We start from the raw sequence: 19,532 nt of genomic DNA, 5'->3' as shown, positions 1-19,532 counted from the left end.
GCAAGCCCCTCGCCCTGCTCCGCTTCCCCCGCGTCCTGCAGTCCAGCCAGCCCTTCCCCTACCGCCCCCCCCCGCGCATCCCCAAATCCAGCGAGCTCTTCCCCTGCAGCCCCCCCTGCGCCCCGCAATCCGGCCGCCCCTTCCCCTCCTGCGCCCCCCCCTGCCTCCCCCAATCCAGCAAGCCTTTCCCTTACCGCACCCCCCCGGCCGCCCCCAAGCCCAGCGACCCCTTCCCTTTTTATTTCCCCCCGCACGCCCTGCAGTCGAGCCAGCCCTTCCCCTGCTGCGCCCCGCCGGGCGTCCCGCAGTCCAGCAGCCCCTTCCCCTATCGCACCCCGCCGTGTCCCCCAAGAACCCCCGAACCCTTCCCATATTACGCCCCCCCGGCCGCCCTGCAGCCCGGCAAGCCCTTCCCCTATTACACCCCCCTGCACGCCCCCCAGTCCAGCAAACCCTTCCCCTACAGCCCCCCCTTCTCCCCGTGCGCCCCGCAGGCTGAGCACCCGTCCCACACCCTGCAGCCCACCGAGACGCGGCACTGGGGGTGCCCGTCCCCCCCCCGGGCTCGGCTGCACGCCTGCCGGGTGCCCCCGCCGCCCCAAAACCCCGCAGCCCCTTGAGCGGGTGCCATGGGGGACGCGACGGAGGAGCTGGACGCGGTGCTCAGCGGCCGAGGCTGGGATTTGGGGGGCGCCTACGACGGCACCCCGCAACCCGGCGGCCCCGTCCGGCTGGGGAGCAGCGCCTGCTACGTGGTCCTGGCTGTGCTCTTCAACGACGAGGTGAGGCGGCACCCCAAAAAAAAAAAATAAGCCTCCCCCAATCCTATACGCCCCCTACAGCCCCCCCCCCCCCCCAACTTTTGCCCCGCAGGACGGGGTGCTGCTGGTGCAGGAGGCGAAAGCGGGGTGCCGCGGGACGTGGTACTTGCCCGCGGGGCGCATGGAGCCCGGCGAGAGCGTGGTGGCGGCGCTGCGCCGCGAGGTGAAGGAGGAGACGGGGCTGGAGTGCGAGCCCCTCACCCTGCTGGCGCTGGAGGAGAGGGGGCCCGCCTGGCTCCGCTTCGTCTTCCTCGCCCGCCCCACCGGTGGGTGACGGGGAGGGCGCGGGGGGGGGGGGGGGGGGGAAAAAGGGGGGTGGTCTTGGGGGGGTGTCGGGGAGGGGGCGGCTCGCGTGGTGCAGCCCCCACGGTGGGTGGCGGGGTCCCCTGGCGGCCCCGCGCCCGGGTGTTGGGGTCCCCTGTTGTCATGGCGCCAGGTCCTGGCATCCCCAAAAAGCCGCAGGTATCGGGGTCCCCAAGAAGCCCCGTTATGGGGTATTAGGGTCCCAAAGAAGCCCCGTTATGGGGTATCGGGGTCCCCAAGGAGCCCCAGGATGGGGTATTAGGGTCCCAAAGAAGCCCCGTTATGGGGTATCGGGATCCCCAAGAAGCCCCAGGATGGGGTATTAGGGTCCTCTATCAGCCCCATGATGGGGTATCGGGGTCCCCAAGAAGCCCTGTGTTGGGGTATTAGGGTCCCCAAGAAGCCCCGTGATGGGACATCTGGGCCCCCAAGAAGCCCCATGATGGGGCATCAGGGTCCCCTACCAGCCCCATGATGGGGTAACAGGGTCCCCAAGAATCCCCATGATGGGATATTAGGATCCCCAAGAAGCCCCATGTTGGGGTATTAGGGTCCCCAGCCGGTCCTGTGCCAGGACATCAGTGCCACCAGCACCATCTCCAGCTTCTGCCATCCCCTAAAAACCCCATGATGGGGGTATTAGGGGGTGCGGGGTGTTAGGGGGTACGGGGTATTAGGGCATTATTGATGCCAGGCCATCAGCGCCAGCATCGCCAGCTCCTGGCAGCCCCCCCAGAAGCCCCACGACGGGAACCTCAGCACCATGGCTTGGGGTCGGTGCCCCAATGCACCCCAAAAAAAAGCAGGGACTGGCATCCCTGGCCGTCCCCGTGCTGGGACACCAGTGTCCCTGGGTGGCTCCGCGCACGGTGGCGCACCGGGGGACCCCCCCAACCTCCCCGTGCCGGGTCACCGGAGCCCCCCACCACCCCCGTGCCGGGACACCGCTGTCTCTCCCCCCGCAGGAGGGACCCTGAAGACCCTGGAGGAGGCGGACGAGGAGTCCCTGCAGGCCAGGTGGTGGGACGGGGCGCTGTCCTCCCTGCCCCTGCGCGCCCCCGACATCCTGCCCCTGCTGGACCTGGCCGCCCGCTACCGCCGCAGCCCCCCGCACCCCCCGACGCTGCCGCAGGAGCTGCCCTGCGCCCACCTCTGCTTGAGGCTCCTGGTGGCCTTCGCCAGCGGCACCGGGCACCTTTGGGTGCTGCTGAGCACGGCCGGCCCCCCCCGGCTGCCCGTGGTGGTGTGCGGCACCCATCCTGCCCAAATCCGCCGGGGGCTTCGCCTGCCCGTGCTGCGGCTGCTGGGGGGGTGCCTGCCCCCGGACCCCCCCGTCGGGCCTATGGGGCTGCTGGGGTTGCAGCACCGGGCCGGGGGTCCCGGGGGGGCTGACGGGGTTTGCTTGAATGTTCTGCTGAGCATCCCGCCCCGCGGCCCCGGGGACGGCCCCCCCGAATTGTGTGACCCCGCTTTCCGCTGGTGGCGGGTGGAGGAGGAGGGCTTGAAGGGCCGCATCCTGCAGCGGCTCCGCACAGCGGGCACGGTGCCCATCCGCAGCTAGCGGCGGGTGAGCCCCAGCACCCAGGGGTGCCGGTCGCAGCAATTTTTGGGGGTGCGGGACCCGCTCCCCGCTGCTCACACAGATTTGCTTTCCGCCAAGCAGGGCGGCAGCGGCGAGGTGCTGGGGATGGAGCGCGTTTGCCCTCCGGGTGCCAGCCCCAAAATGAGGACGGTGCTTGCGGTGGGGGGAGCGGAGCTGGAACTGCGGGGGGGGGGGGGGGCGAAGGCGAGAGCCCCACGCTGCGATGCACGGGGCTGGGGGGGTGCTTCGGGGCAGGATACGGCCCCGTGTCCCCCCCTCGTGGGGCAGAGAGCCAGCCCGAGTGGAAATAAAGCGGCCGCTGCTTCCTCGCACCCACCTGGCTCCTTGCTGGGAGTGGGGGGGTCCGGGGTGGGATTTGGGTGCCCCCCAGGTAGGAGCAGGGCGGGGGGGGGGTACAGACAGGACCAGAGCTCCCAGCTCAGGGCTTTATTGCGTCCCACGGCTCGGGGACGCGGTGCCAGCTGCACTCAGCTTGGCACGCACAAACCCAGCGCCCCCACGCACACCCTGCCCCTCATGCAAACGAGGGGCTGTAATTAGCCCTGGGGCCAGCACCCGCCTCGTTAGCCGGCCGCCCCTCGGGGAAGCCGTGTTCGTGCATCCAGTTCTTCCCAAAAAAACCCCACCGAGGGCTGCGGGGGCTCCTGGGCAGCTCCGACGCGGGGAGCAGGAACCCGACGAGGACGAGCAGCAGGGTGCACGCCGTGCCCCGAAGGGCCGCATCCTGCCCGGGGCTCAGCGCACCTCCGCTTCCGAAGGGCTCCCCGAATCCTCTCCCACGCCACGGGGCCGGGGTCCGGGGTGCCGCCGCCGTCCCCGTTTTGGGGTCGTGCCGCTCCGAGCGGGGCCGTGCCGGGGTCGGGGACCCCTCTCCGTCTGTCCCCAGCAGCCCCCGCAGCCCGGCCGAGGGAAGGGGGCTCCCGGCGGGGTCCGGGGCGCAGCGGCTCAGGGGGGGCCCTCGGGGGGGCCCTTGACCAAGGCGATGGCAGCCAGCTCCTTGCAGAACTCCTCCAGCACCACCACCCCCTTGAAGAGCGTCGCGTGCTCCATCCTGCGGGGAACGCCGGGAGCCCCGTGGGGTGCGCGCCCCGCTGGGGTCCATTTCTTCATGTCCCCCCCCCCCCCCCCCAAAAAAAAATCCCACCCCCCCTCCCTGCACTTACTGCTCGCCGGGTACCAGCCCCAGCAGCTGCTGGCGCACCAGGAGCAGCTTGGCCCTGAAGTTGGGCACGCGCTGGATCCTCTGCATCAGGTCCCCGATCACCTGGGCGCGGGGAGGAAGAGTCAGGCCCCCATTTCCTTGGTGTCCCCCCCCCAAAAAATAAAAAAAAGCACCCAGGGGGTGCCGTTACCCTGACGAGGACGGAGAAAAGCGAGCGGCAGCCGGGCGCCAGGCTGAGGTAGGGGTCCAGGAGGTACTCGTGGAGGTGGGGATGGGGGAAAGCGGCCAGGAGGGACAGCACCGAGGTCACCTGCAGGTTCAGGCTGTAGGGCTGGGGCGCGGGGGATGCTCAGCGGGTGCCGGCACGTGGCCGCCCCCCCCCCCATAGCATTTCCCAGGGGGTGCGAGCCCCCCCCCGGCCCTATAAACGGGAGCTGCAAACGGGGGAGATGCTCTCGGCTGCTTGATATGGGGTTTTGGGGTGCTGGGTCCGTGCTGGGTCCCTGCCGGGCTCGGGGGGGTGCAGGGCTGACACCGCGCACCCTGGGCGAGGCAAAGGCTGGCTGCCCACCCAGGGAGCCCCCCCCCCGTGGGGAAAAGCCCCCCCCAAGCACCGTGCCGAGGGGACACAGGGGGCTGCTGCGGGGTGGGGAGAGCAGCGAGAGGTTCCCCGGGGGGGATTTATGGGGTCGGGGGGGGCTCAAAGGAATATTGGTGGGAGCCGTCCTGCGGAGCCCGTGCGGCACCGGGGGGTGCGGCACCGGGGGGTGCTGCTGGTCCCCCCTCCCGGGGAGCCCCCAGGGTCCCGTACCTGGTCCAGGATCCGCGCCAGGCGGTCAAACAGCACCTTGAGGAAGCGCCCCTCGTAAAACTGCCCCTCGGGGGGGCAGGCATCGAGGGGCCGGGGGGCCGGGGGCCACCCCCACGAGGCCACCTTGCTGCGGCTCGCCTGGACCTGGCGGACGGGGAGGGAGCAGGGTGAGAGCAGAAAGGGGGGCAGGGGGGGAGCACCCCCCTGGCCCCGAGACCCCCCCCCCAAAAAAAACCCTCACCATGCCCAGAGCATCGTGCACGTAGGTGTCGTAGCCGCCTTCCTCCAGGCATGAGGAGGTCTTCGCCTCCTCGGGGACCAGGCAGAGGAAGCTGGAAGAAAGGGGAGCGGGCAGGGGAGGAGGGGGCGGCGCGGGGACAGGGGGACACGGCCTGGCCCCCCCCCCCTTTGTGGGGAGGCCTCCGCAGCGCCCTACCTGCTGACCACCTCGCTCACGTGCCCCTTCCCCGGGGGGATCGATCCCCCCCCCGGGGGCTTTTTCGCCATCCCGAAGCCGTTCTCGGGGAAGCCGTCGGTGAAGTAGGGATCCTCCTCGTCCTCCTCCAGGTCCCTGCGGGGCCGCCACGGGGGTGTCAATGGGGAGGGGGACACGGACATCACCGCCCGCCCCCCTCACCTTGCCCCGGCCCCGCTCACAGCCCGTCCTCATCGGGGTCCGGCTCCGGGGGTCCGCGCTCGTCGGGTACGGGGGGGCCGCGCTGGAGGTAGCCCCGCGCCTCCAGGTTCCTCAGCACCAGGCTCAGCACCACGTGCTCGTGGGGTGCCCGCAGGAGCTCCTCGAAGAGCCGCAGGCTGGCCAGGCTGATCTGCGGCACGGCCGGGGGGGGGGCAGGGGTCAGCAGCGTGCCCCCCACCCCCAAAACACCCCCTTCGCCCTCCCCAGGACGGGGCTGACCTCGTCGGAGAGGTGGTCGCAGCGGTCGATGAGGTGGGCGCGCAGAGGGCTGGGGGGGTCGCCGGGGGTCTCGGGGCGCCGCTCGGGGCCCAGCAGGAAGAGCACGAGGCGGTGCAGCAGGGGGGGCGCGCGGAGCTGCCGCACCGTGCCCGTCAGCACGGCCGTGGCGCTGAGGACAGCAAGCTCCGACCTGGGGGGACAGCGTGGGGTGCCGCGAGAGGGGTCCGTGACGTCCCACAGTGGGGGGGGGGAAAAAAGGGGGTGTGGGCAGGGGGAGCCCCATCACCGTGGCCCCAAAGGGGTTTTTTTTCCCTATAAACTGCCCCCTCCCGGGCTGATTTCGCCCCTTGCTGCAGGCTCGGGTACTCACATCTGCAGCAGCTGCGGCTGCAGGACGCCCTGGAAGAATTTTTCCTCCACGGCCTCGGCGACGGCGCCCGCCACGAGCTGCGGGAGAGGGGCAGAGCCTGAGCCCTGGCGCGGGCACCCCGTGCTCGGCGGGTCCGTTTGGGTGCTCCGTACCGGGTGGGCACCGGCCACGAGCTCGTCCAGGTAATCCAGCCAGCAGAACAAAGCGACCAGGCTCTCCTTCCCCGGGAAGTCCCCGTCACCGCCGGCGTCCCCCTGCGACCTGCGGGGCGCGGAGGCTGCAGGAACGGGGGGCAAAACCCCCCGTGGGCAAGCGGTGGCCACCCTCGCCCGGCGCGTGCTGTTACCTCCAGCTGGCCCTCTCCACGGCGAGGACGTCGGTGGGGTCCGCGCAGGGTGGCACGGCGCCGTGCAGGTCGCAGAGGTGCTCGGCCAGCAGCTGGCACAGGGCGCTGCTCCGCACCAGGCAGGCTGCGGCCGCCTCCTGGGCGAGCCCCGCGAGCAGGAGCAAGTTTTCCCGAGCCTTCAGCGCGACCCTGCTCTTCTGCGAGGAGGAGGAAGAGGAGAGAGGTGGTGTCAGCAGCCCGGCTGTCCCTATCAGCCCCCCCTTGCCAGCCCTCACCCCCTACCTGGCTCTTGCACAGCCCCACCAAGGAGGTGACGAGGTTGCTGTCCCTCCGTGCCGGGGGGCAGCCGGTGGCAGCGCCCAGGGGATGCTCCGCACCCTCTCCTTCGGGGCTGCCGGGCGGCTCCGGAGCCTTCCTCCCGTTCAGGATGCTCTTACCCTGGAGAGGAAGAGGAGCGGAGGAGGAGCGCAGCCACGACCTTCCTCCCGAAGCACCGACGCTCGTCTCGGAGCCGACCCCGCGGGGACCCAGGGCTGCGCACCTCCAGGACGTAGGCCAGCAGGGTGGGATCCTGCTGGATCTTGGCGCAGAGCACTGCCGCGAACTGCGCCTCCTCCTTCTCCGTGCCCGAGCCCAGGGGGTGCCCGCTGAGCTGCAGCAGCTTCTGGGGAGGCAGGGAGCGGGTGCTGAGCTGCTCGGCCGTCCTGCCCCCGGCGCAGCCCCTCCCAGCACCGTTTGGCAGGGACCCATCCGGCACCGCCACCCCCTGGCGCTGGCAGGATCGGCCCCGGGTGGGGATCAGCATTTTAGGGTGACTCAGTGTCTGCAACAGCGCCGGGGCCGGTCCCGGCACGCAGCAGCACCGGCGGCACCGCCGAGCCCCTGCGCATGCGTTTTTGGGGGTGAACGCGGCGTTTCCCAGCCCCGGGGGGCACGGAGCAGCCCCCTACCCGCCCCGCACGGCGCTCACCTGCACCGGCCTGTGCACGTTGAGGTAGTGCAGGAGAGGGTGCTGCACCTGGCCCAGCACCCGGCTGAAGAAGAGGAGGACCTGCTGCCTCATCCCGGGGGGGTACTGGCACGGGGAACAGGAGGAGGTCGGCCACGGTCCTTACTCGCACCTTTGGGTGCCCCAAAGCACCCGCCGGGCTCCACAAACCCCCCCTCGGTGCGGGTTTATTGCTCCCCCAAAACGATGCAACGCCCCCAGGTCCCCCACCCGGGTTCCTCTCCCTTTAGAAATCACAAATTTTGATTGCCTCTCACGCAAATAAAGAAGCCAGCAGGATTGTTTCCACGTCCCCACGGCTCACAACGGGGAGTCAAAGCCCAGCACCCAGCCACGCCGACCCGCCCGGCTGCAGAAGGGCCAGCGCACCCCCCAACACGCCACAATTTGCCCAAATTTCAATAAAAACCTATTTATAGGAAGCCTCATCATTATTAGCAGTAAAATAACAGCAGAGCTGCTCCATTTAGGCAATAATTACTTAAAGAGGCGTCTCAAAGAGGCTCGTGGAAACGCCGTGCCGCGCGCCACCGCCTCGTGGCACCCATGGGTGGCCCCCCCAGCCGCCTACCTCCGCCTTGCCCAGCGTGCTGAGGGTCTCCAGGACCTTGTGCTGCAGCAGGTACTCGAGGCATGGCCCGGCCTCCCCCGCCGGCCGCTGCTTCTCCTCATACACCAGGATGTCCAGCATCTGCTTGAGGCGCCAGGGGATGTCGGTCCGCTTGGCGGGGGTGCTCTCGTCTGCGGGCACAGAGCGGGCGTCGGGGTGGGGGAGGCTTTTTGGGGTGCCCTCCCGGCCTCGAATTCTCTCCTCCAGAGCGGGAGCGACGCTAGATGGCAATGTGAGGAGGCTGGAGTCCCAGCAGCACCCGAGGCTGCTGCCTCGGCTCAGGGCCTAGCGAGCTGCCGCCGTCCTCCCGGTGTCGTGGGCAGCCCCGGGGAGCCTCCGGCACGGTGCCGGTGGGGAAGGGGCAGGCTCCTGCTGGGGCTGAAAGGCTCAAGGCTCTGCTTTGGTGCTCCCGGGGACCGAGGAGGACACGGCCTCCCTGGGATCCGGGACAGGGTGTCCCAGGCGGAGCCCTGCCACCCAGGCCAGCCACGGTGCACCGGGGTCGGCACCGTGCCCCGTTACCGCACGGCGACCCCTCCCTGGGCACGGGGACCTCACTTCCAGGTCTTCTGACCCTGATCTGGGGCGTGGGGACCCTCTCCCAGGGCGTGGGAACGCTGCTCCCACACCACGGGACCCTACCTTGGGGCGTGGAGAACTCGGCTTAGGGCGTGGGGACCCCAACTTTGGGCACCCGGACCCCGGTTTAGGGCAGGGGGACCTCAGCTTTTGGCACGGGGACCCCAGTTTAGGGCACGGCGACCCCAGTTTAGGGCACGGCGACCCCCCCCCCCAGAAGCCCCCACTCACCCGTAGCCTCCAGGTAGTAGCCGGTGATGCCCTTCCAGTGCTCGACGAACGCCTCCAGCAGGTCCACGCTGGGCTCCCGCTGCGCACACCGGGGCCGCGGTCAGGGGCGCACGGACCCCCACCCCCGCCCCCCCCGGCCCCGCTGCACGCCCCGGCCCCACCGCCCCGGCCCCGCTCACCGTTTCCACCGCCTGCTGCAGGAGAGCTCCTAGGCGGCTCAGCATGGCTGTGCCCGGCCCTATAACCGGTCCCTACAACCGGTCCCGGCACCGGATCCGGTGCGCCCCGGTGCGGCCCCGTTGCGCGCTGGCTCCGCCCGGCGCCGTGCGGGGAGGGCGGTGCGGGCACGGCGCCTCCCCCGGCTGGGATCGGGGCGGGGGGGAGGGAGGGGGGAGACCCGGAGAAGGGGGTCGAGTTGGGGGCTGGAGGGGTCGTTGGGGTTGGAGGGGTGGGAAGGTGTCCGGCACTAAAGCGGAGCAGGGTGGGGGTGGGGATGGAGCCCTGGGGTAGCCCCCCCTGTGCGCACCAGGATGGGGACAGCCCCCCCGTGCACACCGATATGCACAAGGGGACAGCCCCCCCGTGCACACCGATATGCACAAGGGGACAGCCCCCCCGTGCACACCAAGATGGGGACAGCCCCCCCCAGACACCCATATACACATGGGGACAGACCCCCCCCATGCGCACCAGGATGGGGACAGCCCCCTGTGCGCACCCATTTACACTTGGGGACAGCCCCCCCGTGCATGCCAGAATGGGGACAGCCCCCCCCTTCACATCAGGATGGAGAGAGCCCCCCCCGCACACCCGTATACACAAGGGGACAGCCCCTGTGCACACCCATTTACACGTGGGGACAGCCCCCCCCATGCACACCAGGATGGGGACAGTCCCCCCGTTCACATCAGGATGGAGAGAGCCCCCCCCGCACACCCGTATACACAAGGGGACAGCCCCTGTGCACACCCATTTACACATGGGGACAGCCCCCCCCTTCACATCAGGATGGAGAGAGCCCCCCCTGCACACCCATAAATGCAAGGGGACAGCCCCCCCGTGCACACCCAGATGGGGACAGCCCCCTGTGCACACCCATTTACACATGGGGACAGCCCCCCCGTTCACATCAGGATGGAGAGAGCCCCCCCTGCACACCGATAAATACAAGGGGACAGCCCCCCCGTGCACACCAGGATGGAGAGAGCCCCCTCGTTCACATCAGGATGGAGAGAGCCCCCCCTGCACACCCGTATACACAAGGGGACAACCCCCCCGTGCCCACCCCACAGAGGTGGCGCCCAGCCCTGCTGCGACACGCTCCTTTTTGCAGGGAGAGCAGCAGCGGGCCAGCCCTCTGGCACAGGCCGGCTCACCTCTTCCCGTGACACGGTCCGGGAGAAGCCAAGTTTTATGATTATTTAATCCTTTTTTTTTTGAAAAAAAAAAATAAAAAAATATGTTTCTATGATTAAAAACAAGCCACGACAAACACAGCTGCCTCCAAGCAGCCTGGCGCAGCTGCAGCCACTGAGCCGAGCCCAGGGCTCCTCCGGCCCCGCTGTGGGGCGAGGACCCCCGAGCAGCCCCCCCGTGCTCCGTGGCCACCCCGTTGCTCAGTCCTGGGGTGCATCCGTGCCCACCCATGCGAGAGGGGGGTCCCTGGGGGGGAATTGGGGGGGGCCCCTTTTGGACCGGACCCACAGCAGAGGCTGCGACTGGGAAATCTGCGCCCCGAACGCACCGGCACCGGAGAAACTGCAACCCCGCAGACGGAGAGTTTATGTTTGTGCGTATATATAAATCTATATAAAATATACCAAAAACGGGTACGTGTGGCGTTGATACTGGTGGCTAAAGAACTGGCTGGTCCTGCACGATCCACGTGCAGCACGACGTTGTGCTGGGAGGTGCCCGGCCCCGCAGCGAGGTCGGCGTGGCGGGGGCTGCCCCGGTGCCGGTCACTTCGCAGACTTCATCTCCCACTCCTGCGAGGTCCCGAAACGTGTGGGGGGGTCAGCCCCAAGTCTGCTGGGCCCCCCCCACGAAGGTCCCAGTGCTGTCTTTGTGCCCTCATCACCTTAACTCTGCCCGCCCCGCACCTTTCTCTGCTGCAGCACCTTTCCCTTCTCCACGCCGCCCGCGGAGGGCGAGCGCTTCAGGGCGCTCCTGGCGGACGCCGTGCGCCTCAAGAGCGGGGAGAGGAAGGAGCCCTGCTGGGAAAACCGAGCTGGGAGAGGTGAAAAGGCAGTGTCTGCTCCCCAAATCCCCTGCCGAGCAATGCACGGAGCCCCCGCCCTCCCCAGAGACCGCCGCCGTGGCCCGGCCGTCCCCCCCCCGCGGTCCCCCCACCTCGGAGGCAGCCGAGCTGGCGGTGGCGGCGATGTGGCCCTTCAGGGACTTGCCGATGGCCAGCAGGTTCATCTCGGAGCCGGCCTTCAGCCTGCTCTTCCCGCGGCAAGCCCTCTCCAGCTGCCCCACCTTCTCCTCCAGCTTGGGGAAGGCTCTCCTCCCTGAGGGGACAGCGGGACGCTGCCGGGCACGGGCACCCCGCGGCCCCAGTCGGGGCCGGGCGCCCGAGCAGAGCCCCCCGGGGTCCTACCGATGAGGAAATCCAAACCCTCCCGAGCCCCTTTCCTCTCGGGCAGCGTCAGGGTGCGCTGGGCCGGGGAGAAATCCCTGCGGCGGGGCTGCGGGCTGCCAGCCCTGCCCCGGCAAGCCGCCGCCGCCGCTGCGGGAGGAAGGATGGAGGAAGCACGGCGCGGCACCAAGCTGTCCCAGCACCCCAAGGCGAGGGACCACGGAGGGCATTTGAAGCCAGCCGGGGCCAAATCCTGCTGCTTCCCCCACCCGAACCCTTCTCACCTGGCTGCGAGGCCACGGTGCTGCTGCAAGCACCGGCGGGCAGCGCGGACACGGGTCTCTTGCGCTGCCCTTGCACGGCTCGGTCCAAGCTCTGCTGCTGCAGAAGGAAGCCTGAGAAAAATTCATGGGCAAGGGGCCAGCGGGGGCCTGTCCCCCTCATCCCGACCCCACAGCAGGAGTCCGAGGGCTCTAGGCAGACGTTACCAGCCGGTGCAGCCGCTCCGTGTTGGAGTAGACGCGCTCGGGGGCCGGGGGCTGCCCGGAGGGGTCGTCCATGTAGGCGTTGGGGGTCGGGAAGCGGCGCAGCAGCAGCCCGCTGCAAGCAGGAGAGGGGGACCTTAATTCCCCCGACCCCCCCCAGGCGCAGCAGCAGGAGGGTTGGGGCCGGCCGTGCCCCGTCCAGCATCTCAGCGTCTCCTCACCCCGCAGCAGGGGAGCTGCTGCCATCTCCCAGCCTGGGGGGCTCCGCCTGGGGGCTGTCAGCGGCCGGCTCCCGTCCTCCCCTGGCCCGCAGGGTTTTCAGCCAAGCCTCCCTCTCCTCCTCCGAATGGGTCTGGCGTGGGGCAGAGGGGCTGTGGGCAGGGGGTGCCCCCCCCTTTGCGGGCACCCTAGGGTGCCGAGGGGGGGGGGGGGGGGCTGCTCACCTGCAGCAGGGCGAGCTCCCGGCCCCGCTGAGCGATGCGGATGCGGAGGCGCTGGGGGGAGCCGGCGGCGGCCCCCGGGGTGACCTCGCAGCCGTCCAGCAGCAGGGCGCAGACGGGGCGCTGAGCGCCCCCGGGCTCGGGGAACATGCGCAGGGCTCCCTGCCGCACCGCGCACCACAGCCGCTGCCAGCGCCCGCGCAGCCGCACCGCCAGGAACCCTGCGGGATCACCACCCCCCCAAACCCCCCCAGTAATGTCAGCAGCACGGTCCCGGGCCCCGCAGCGCTGCGTGGGGACACCCCCCGGTGCCACCTCACCTCCTTTAGGGTCCTCTCCGGGGCTGCGGGCAGCCGCCTCCTGCTCCTCTTCCTCCTTTGAGCAGAGCCGGAGCGCGGCGGCCTGAGGATGGAGACGCGGAGAGCCCCATCCCGATGGGGTCGGAGCCCCCCCATCCCCACCCTAAAACAGCACAGCCCCCCCCCCCCCGGCACGTCCCGATGGGGACCGTGGGGTGGGGTTTTGGGGTGTCCGCGGTTTCCCGGGGGAAAACAGGCAGCTCACCCTGCCGAGCCTGCTGGGGGGCGATGCTGGGGGGCTGTGGGCCGCCAGCCCGCTGGGGGAGTTGCTGCTGACCTCCTCGATCACCTGCCGGGGGGAGAGGGTGGGCGCTGCAGCCCCCTGCTCCTGCACCCGAACACGGGGACGGGACGGGAAATGGGGATGGGAAGGGAGCTGGGGATGGGAACTGGGAAATGGGGATGGGAATGGGGAATGGGATGGGAACTGGGGGTGGGAGCTGGGATGAGATGGGAGCTGGAGATGGGATGGGAAATGGGGATGGGATTGGGATGGGTTGGGAGCTGGGGATGGGAAATGGGGATGGGATGAGAACTGAGAATGGGAATGGGATGGGTTGGGAGATAGGGATGGGAAGGGAGCTGGGGATGGGATGGGAAATGGGGATGGGATTTGAGCTGGGAATGAGACTGGAACTGGGAATGGGATGGAGCTGGGGATGGGATGGGAAATGGGGATGGGATGGGAACTGGGAATGGGATGGGAGCTGGGAATGAGACTGGAGCTGGGAATGGGATGGGAGCTGGGGATGGGATGGGAACTGGGGGTGGGACTGGAATTGGGAATGGGACAAGAGCTGGGAACGGGACAGGAGCTCGGGATGGGATGGGAACTGGGGATGGGACAGGAACTGGGAATAGGATGGGAACTGGAGATGGGACGGGAACTGGGAAGGGACACGACGCCCCCACCCACCCCGTGAGCATCCCAGCAGGGCTGCGCCCCCGTTTCTCCCCCCCCCCCGCCCCCCGCCCCCTGCCCACGCAGAGCTCTGCCAGGCTGCAACACCTCCAAACCTTCCTCCAGTCCTCCGCCTGCTGCCGGCTCGGGAAGCCGATGACCAGCGCCTCGCCCGCCGGCCCCGTCACCTTCAGCGCGTGCGGCAGCTTCTTGCTGCCCGTGCCCTTGGAGGCGACGCGGCAGCCCCGCAGCTCCAGCTCCAGCACCGGCTGCGGGTCGGCGGCACGCCTGAAACCCTGGGGGGGAGCAGGGGGGAGCGCACGGAGGGGTCAGCTACGGCACGGGGGACCCCCTCCCTCTCTCCGTGCCCCCCGTCCTGCCTCGCACCAGCAGCGCGTGCTCGCGGACGATGAAGAGCTGCTTGGCCCAGCGCCCCAGCCAGCGTTTCCTCCAGAGGAAGCCGCAGAGCTGAGCCTCGGGGCGGCCGGGGGGCTCGGCCCGGGGGGGGCCGGGGGCCGGTGGCCACCGCAGGTAGTGGGCACGGTCCTGGGCACGGTCCGGCGCGCCGTCCTCCTCGTCCTCCCCGTAAGACTCGTAGTGGCTGCTGTCGGTGTCGGCGCCGCCTGCGAGCCCAGGTAGGGCGGCCTCATCAGGGCACTGGGTGCATGGGGTGGGAAGGGGGGGGACGGGGGGGGACGGGGGGCGTCGGGTGCTCACCGGAGCCGCCGCGTCCCCTGGGGCCGAGGGGTTCGGCGTCTTCGTAGGAGTCGTCGGCCGGTGGGGATGGCGAGGCGCGAGGCGCCTTGCTCTGGGGAAAAGGAGGGTGCTGCGAGGGTGCTGCTTGGCCCCGGGGTGCCCACAGGACGGGTGGGTGCCCAAAAGATGGGCGGGTGCCCAAAAGATGGGCGGGGGGCTCGTGCTCTGCCCTCCCCGGAGCTGCCCCCCCAGCCCCGTACGAGCGAGGTTGCAGCGCGGGGACGACCCCCAGCTCCCCCTCTCCCCCCTGGAGACCCCCGCGCCCCCCCTTTGCTCCCCATCCGTACCCCACCGTGCGAGCTCTGGGTGCTGCCCGGGCGGCACTCGCATCCTCTCCCTCCCCTTGCATCCTGCGCCCTGGTTTCTGGGGGGGGGGAGGGACAGGATTACACGGGGGCGGCGAGGATCCGGGACCCCCAGCCGGGGCCGTGCGCGACGCAGGGGGACGTAGGGCGTGGGGTCGGACTCACCCGAGTTGTCCCGGCCCTGGGGGGTCCCCGAGGAAGGCGAGAGGCAGCGCATGATCATGTACTCTGCATCCTCTGCTGCGGGGGGAGAGCCGGGTCACGGCCCCGCGCCCCTCCCCGGCCCCGGCGCCCCCCCCCCCGCACCAACGCTCACACGGGGGGCTCTGCAGCCGGCACAGGAGCTCGGCCACCGACTTCTTCTTGGCTTGGGCCGCGGCGCTGAGGCTCTCCCGGTCCAGGATGAGCAGGAAGGAGCGCAGGTCGGAGAGCAGCCTGTCCAAATCTGCAGGGGACGGGGACGGGGACGGGGATGGGGAGGGGGACGGGGTCGGGGATGTGCCGTCGTGCCCTGCGGCCCCTCGGTGGCAGAGGCAGCAGCGGCGGCGGTGGTTACGTGCCCCGTGCCACCGGCTGTGCCCCTGCTCGGCACAATCCCCCTATTGATGGGCCCAGGGGAGGCCGGGGAGGGGGCCGGGAGCTGAAGGCCCCTCTGTGCGCACACAGAGCGGGTTTGTTCCAGGTCGGGCGAGGGGAGAGCAGCGGCCGGGGGCTGGCTGTGCCCGGGGCCGTGCCAGCAGCGCTGCCCCGTGCCCCCACCCCCCCAGCCCAAGGCGCTGCTCCGAGGAAGAGGAGGAGGCTGCCGAAGGCTGCTCGGGGCGTGCCAAAAATGCCGAGCGTTCACCCGCTGCGCCCTCCGGGGCCGGGGAGGGCGGGGAGCAGCAGGCTCAGTGCTGGGACCCCCAGCCCGTGCCGGGGTGGTGGCACGGCACGGGACAAGGGGCTGCTTTGTGCCTCCTCGCCCCGGCTGGAGCGCAAGGAGAGGGACCCCCAGCCCCAAAGGATGCCACCCCCCGTCATCCCGGCCGGCACCCCGCACCCCAAGCCCTCTGGCTGCAGATGCACACACCCCCCCCCCCCGACCCCCGCAGCCCCCCAGCTCCTCCCTGCCGTGCATCTGGAAGCGGTTTGCAGCCGCCTCCTCCGGCCGCCCCGGGCTGCGCTCCCTGCTCCCAGCTGGGATAAAGCATTGCAGAGCCACTGTCGAAACCCACTGCAGCCTGGCGCGGGGCCTGCCCGGCCTCTCCCCCTGCCTCCCCGCTCAGCCCCGAGCCTCCTCCTCGCATCCTCCTGCTCCGGGACAACCCCAGGAGGCCGCAGCCAGCCGGGACCTCGCACCCCCGCAGTGCCCCCTGGCACCCCCCGTGCCCCGCATCCATCCCCGTGGCTCCGGACGGATGCGCTGCAGCCCCGAGGAGAGCAGCAGCCCCCCGGGGAAGGCAGGGGAAGGAGGCAGCAGGTCCCACGCGTGTTGCAGGGGATGTGGGAGAAGCCCCCGTGGAGGCACGGGCACGGGGAGCCCCGTCCTCCCCTCCTGGCCTCGCCCCCTGCCCGGGGAGCCCGGTGTCCCCGGCCGGGGCGCACGCACGCCGTCCCTGCCCCGGGGGGGGGAGAGGAAACATCTGGCAGGGCAGCGAGGCTGAGCAATGCCGGAGCTGGGCCCAAACATCTGGATTGCCCTGGAAACTGGGGATGGAAAACGGGGGGGGACGGAGCTCGCAGCTCCCCGGGGTGCTGGGGGATGGAGGGGGGGAGGCCGGGGCAGGGGCTGGCCGGAGGGCGAGGTGGGGAGCGCAGCGGGGCTGGGGAAGGGCCCCGTGCCCGGTGTGCCTGGCTCTCCCTCTCCCTCCCTTTCTCCTCTCCTCCGCCCAGGCCGAATTCCTCGGCAATGACATCTCCGTCCACTCGCTCCCCCGGCCTCCATCCTCGTCCTCCACCCCCCTGACCTTCCTCTGCTCCCTCACCCCCCACCCCCCCCACCCCACCCCGGCCAACCCCGGTGCCCCCGGGGTTTCCGAGGGTGCCGTGCCCGGCGCTGCCGGTGCGCAGCGGGCAGGGGGTGGCGGGGGCTGCCCTCGGCGGTGCCCCCGTGCCAAACCCCCAGCTCCCGGGGCCGAGGGAAGGCAGCCGAGGTGCAAACCAGCTGCCTCAGCCTCCAGGGCGGGAGGAGAACGCCCCCCCCCCCCAAACGCAGAGCCGTCTCCTAGCACAGCGCCCTGCGCCCGCTGGCATCCCCGAGGAGGAGGAGGAGGAGGAGGAGGAGGAAGGGTCGCCCAAAGGATGCCACCCAGGGGATGGGGGCTGGCCCCCCGGCGCGCACCCTACGAGGGGTGTGGGGTGATGCTGGGGGGGGGGGGTTGAGGGGGGGGGAGCAGCGGCCCCGGAGCACCCCAGGGAGCGCGGAGAGCTGCGGGCGGCTCCGGCCAAGCGCGGGACGCGTGACTCAGAGGAGGCTGGAGGCGAGGCCGCCCTCAGCCTGGAGCTGCTCCCAGCCGCGGCGTGACCCCGTGCCGCGGGGGGGGGACTCGGGGACACGGCTCCAGGGTAAGGGGGTTCCTCCTCCCCCCCCCCCCCCCCCGCCGCTGCGCCCCCCACAGCGGGGGGAAAGAAGCCCACCCTGCGGTGGGAGCATGGCGCAGCCCGCCCCGTTTGGGGGCACCCCGGCTCCTCGCCCCATCGGGGGGCACCCCAATTCCCCCCCCCATACGCCCACCCCGCAGACACCCCCTCGCCCCTTCCCTCCCCAGCACCCGTCCCACGGCCCCAAGCACCACCTCTGTGCCCAGCACCCCCCCCCTTCCCCACGCCCCCCCCCTTTCCCTGCGCACCCACCCCCTGCGCCCTCTCGCACACCACTTCGCACGCACCCATCCCCTTGCTTCTCCCCCCCCACACCCCCGGGGGCACCCCCACGCCCGGGGACCCCCCCACACACGCCCGGGGACACCCCCACACGCCCAGGGACACCCCCACGCCCTGCTGCACCCTTTTGGCACCCTGCACCCTGCTCCACCCCCGGGCAGGCTCATGCACAGCCTCTGCCCTCTCCGTTACCCCTTTGCAAGCTCGCACCCCCCCAGCTTTGCACCCCCCCAGCTTTACACCCCCAGCTTCACACCCCCAGCTTGCCCCCCCCCCAGTTTTGCATCCCCAGATTTGCACTCCTTAGTTTTAAACCCCCAGATTTGCACCCCCTATTTTTGTACCCCCAGGTTTGCACCCCCCCGGCTTACACCCTCCAGGCTTGCACCCCCCCAAGGTTTGCACCCCCTAGTTCTGCATCCACAGCCTTGCACCGTCCAGGTTTGCACCCCCCCCGGGTTGCACCCCCACGGATCACCCCCCCCCCCCGCGGTTTGCACCCCCCTGGTTTTGCATCCCCAGGTTCACACCCCCTAGTTTTACATCCCCAGCTTTGCACCCTCCAGGCTTGCACCCCCCCCCGGGTTCACATCCCCTATTTTTGCACCCCCAGCTTTGCACCCTCGGGGTTGCACCCCGAAGGATCGCTCCCCCCCCCCCCCCGGTTCGCACCCCCCGAGTTTGCACCCCCCCCCCAGTTTTGCACCCTCCAGACTTGTTCCCCCCGGGGTTGCACCCCCAAGGTTCGCAACCCCCAAGGTTCGCACCCCCTACTTTTGCACCCCCAGCTTTGCACCCTCCCGGGTTGCACCCCCAGGATTTGCACCCCCGGGATTTGCACCCCCAAGATTTGCACCCCCAGCTTTGCACCCCCAAGATCTGCACCCCCATGATCTGCACCCCCAAGATCTGCACCCCCAAGATTTGCACCCCCAAGATTTGCACCCCCAGCTTTGCACCCCCGGGATTTGCACCCCTGGGATTTGCAACCCCAGGATTTGCGCCCCCAAGATCTGCACCCCCCGGATTTGCACCCCCACGATTTGCACCCCCACGATTTGCACCCCCAAGATCTGCACCCCCACGATTTGCACCCCCAAGATCTGCACCCCCAAGATTTGCACCCCCCAGGATTTGCACCCCCAGCTTTGCACCCCCACGATTTGCACCCCCAGGATTTGCACCCCCCAGATTTGCGCCCCCGGGATTTGCACCCCCAAGATCTGCACCCCCAGGATCTGCACCCCCAGGATCTGCACCCCCGGGATTTGTACCCCCAGCTTTGCACCCCCAAGATTTGCACCCCCCGGATTTGCACCCCCGGATTTGCACCCCCAAGATCTGCACCCCCAAGATCTGCACCCCCAGGATTTGCACCCCCCAGGATTTGCACCCCCCCCCCCCCGGTACCTCCGTGCCGCGCCATGGTGCGCGCAGCGCTCACATCGCGCCGGGTGCCGGGGCAGCGCCGACCCGGCTCGGCTCGGCTCGGCCGGGCTCGGCTCGCACCCGCCCCGAGGGCCCCCAGCGCTGCCGGGCCGGGGGGGGGGGAAGCGGGGGGAAGGCGGGGAAGGGCCCCCCCCGGCCTCCCGGAGCAGCACCGCCGCCTGCAGGGCCGGCGAGCAAAGCGGCGGGGCTGCGGGCGGAGTAAAGCCAGGTCACCTTTAATCGGAAGCGAAAAAAAACCCCGGGGGGGGGGCAAAATGAAATCCGAGAAAGTGACTCGCGGCGACCCCCCCCCCCCCCCTTTATCCCCCCCCCCCCCCCCCGGGGGAGAAAATCCCGGCTTTGGCTGCAGTCGGGGCTGTGCCGGGGGGGGGCGGTGAAAGGCAGCGAGGATGCGATTTTTCGCCCCCCCCCCCGAAATTTACATTCGTGACATCCCGACGAGGGCTAGCGGCTGGAAACGGGGATGGGGGGGCGTGGGGGGGGGGGGGGGGGGGGCCGGGGGGGGCGGGCTGTGCCCAAAAAAATTGTGTCCGAGGAGGGGGGGGGTGGGAGGGGATGGGCTGCTCAGCCCTGCCCGGGGCTCAGCGCCCGGCGTGCAGCACCCCAGTGCCCTGCTGCGACCCCCCCACTTCA

The 19,532-nt window shown here is 70.3% G+C and overlaps 3 protein-coding genes across 10 annotated transcripts; 1 reads left to right on the top strand and 2 right to left on the bottom strand.

Moving 5' to 3' along the window:
* Positions 1 to 435: 435 nt before the first annotated feature.
* NUDT18 (nudix hydrolase 18) lies at positions 436 to 3,038 on the top strand. 2 transcript variants are annotated; one of them, XM_066983467.1, is made up of 4 exons: positions 436 to 782; positions 874 to 1,087; positions 2,090 to 2,691; positions 2,788 to 3,038. In XM_066983467.1, exons 1-3 carry the CDS (start codon positions 630 to 632, stop codon positions 2,683 to 2,685), a joined length of 963 nt encoding a protein of 320 aa, XP_066839568.1. In that variant the 5' UTR covers positions 436 to 629; the 3' UTR covers positions 2,686 to 2,691; positions 2,788 to 3,038. The 2 variants fall into 2 exon arrangements, with proteins under 2 accessions (XP_066839568.1, XP_066839567.1); XM_066983466.1 differs by having other exon boundaries at positions 438 to 782; positions 2,090 to 3,038.
* Positions 3,039 to 3,138: 100 nt separating this feature from the next.
* On the bottom strand, positions 3,139 to 9,100 carry FHIP2B (FHF complex subunit HOOK interacting protein 2B). Of its 4 annotated transcripts, none has more exons than XM_066983461.1 (17): positions 8,941 to 9,100; positions 8,762 to 8,840; positions 7,913 to 8,082; positions 7,303 to 7,407; positions 6,874 to 6,996; positions 6,615 to 6,770; positions 6,333 to 6,529; positions 6,139 to 6,247; positions 5,987 to 6,063; positions 5,617 to 5,806; positions 5,358 to 5,527; positions 5,137 to 5,271; positions 4,942 to 5,032; positions 4,701 to 4,844; positions 4,080 to 4,220; positions 3,891 to 3,991; positions 3,139 to 3,778 (listed from the first exon to the last, which is right to left on the bottom strand). In XM_066983461.1, the coding sequence occupies exons 1-17, from the start codon at positions 8,983 to 8,985 to the stop codon at positions 3,673 to 3,675; spliced, it is 2,139 nt and encodes a 712-aa protein (XP_066839562.1). In that variant the 5' UTR covers positions 8,986 to 9,100; the 3' UTR covers positions 3,139 to 3,672. The 4 variants fall into 4 exon arrangements, with proteins under 4 accessions (XP_066839562.1, XP_066839564.1, XP_066839563.1 ...); XM_066983463.1 differs by having other exon boundaries at positions 4,080 to 4,199; XM_066983462.1 differs by having other exon boundaries at positions 6,874 to 6,993.
* A 1,436-nt stretch (positions 9,101 to 10,536) lies between these two features.
* Positions 10,537 to 19,009, bottom strand: LOC136786987 (actin filament-associated protein 1-like). Of its 4 annotated transcripts, none has more exons than XM_066983471.1 (17): positions 18,861 to 19,009; positions 14,905 to 15,033; positions 14,754 to 14,828; positions 14,571 to 14,647; positions 14,245 to 14,335; positions 13,915 to 14,150; positions 13,644 to 13,823; positions 12,832 to 12,915; positions 12,588 to 12,669; positions 12,271 to 12,488; positions 12,049 to 12,179; positions 11,831 to 11,942; positions 11,627 to 11,723; positions 11,364 to 11,492; positions 11,114 to 11,274; positions 10,864 to 10,974; positions 10,537 to 10,749 (listed from the first exon to the last, which is right to left on the bottom strand). In XM_066983471.1, exons 1-17 carry the CDS (start codon positions 18,874 to 18,876, stop codon positions 10,723 to 10,725), a joined length of 1,956 nt encoding a protein of 651 aa, XP_066839572.1. In that variant the 5' UTR covers positions 18,877 to 19,009; the 3' UTR covers positions 10,537 to 10,722. The 4 variants fall into 4 exon arrangements, with proteins under 4 accessions (XP_066839572.1, XP_066839573.1, XP_066839574.1 ...); XM_066983472.1 differs by having other exon boundaries at positions 11,627 to 11,720; XM_066983473.1 differs by having other exon boundaries at positions 12,588 to 12,642.
* Between the last annotated feature and the right edge of the window lie 523 nt (positions 19,010 to 19,532).

This window comes from Anser cygnoides, chromosome 26 (assembly GCF_040182565.1).
Source record: "Anser cygnoides isolate HZ-2024a breed goose chromosome 26, Taihu_goose_T2T_genome, whole genome shotgun sequence".
Classification (NCBI taxonomy): Eukaryota; Metazoa; Chordata; class Aves; order Anseriformes; family Anatidae; genus Anser; species Anser cygnoides.
The sequence above is the reverse complement of the archived record's forward strand: the minus strand, read 5'-3'. Positions and strand labels throughout refer to the sequence as shown.

Excerpts from the sequence above, each read along its gene's own strand:
- NUDT18 (XM_066983467.1), top strand. The coding sequence starts at position 630 with ATGGGGGACGCGACGGAGGAGCTGGACGCGGTGCTCAGCGGCCGAGGC. Across the intron at positions 783-873 it reads CTGTGCTCTTCAACGACGAG|GACGGGGTGCTGCTGGTGCA; the intron begins GTGAGGCGGCAC and ends TTTGCCCCGCAG. Across the intron at positions 1,088-2,089 it reads CTTCCTCGCCCGCCCCACCG|GAGGGACCCTGAAGACCCTG; the intron begins GTGGGTGACGGG and ends CTCCCCCCGCAG.
- FHIP2B (XM_066983461.1), bottom strand. The coding sequence starts at position 8,985 with ATGCTGAGCCGCCTAGGAGCTCTCCTGCAGCAGGCGGTGGAAACG. Across the intron at positions 6,064-6,138 it reads TCGTGGCCGGTGCCCACCCG|CTCGTGGCGGGCGCCGTCGC; the intron begins GTACGGAGCACC and ends CCTCTCCCGCAG. Across the intron at positions 5,528-5,616 it reads GCGACCACCTCTCCGACGAG|ATCAGCCTGGCCAGCCTGCG; the intron begins GTCAGCCCCGTC and ends GCCGTGCCGCAG.
- LOC136786987 (XM_066983471.1), bottom strand. Across the intron at positions 12,670-12,831 it reads CCCCCAGCAGGCTCGGCAGG|GCCGCCGCGCTCCGGCTCTG; the intron begins GTGAGCTGCCTG and ends CTCCATCCTCAG. Across the intron at positions 11,275-11,363 it reads GGGTTTGGATTTCCTCATCG|GGAGGAGAGCCTTCCCCAAG; the intron begins GTAGGACCCCGG and ends CTGTCCCCTCAG.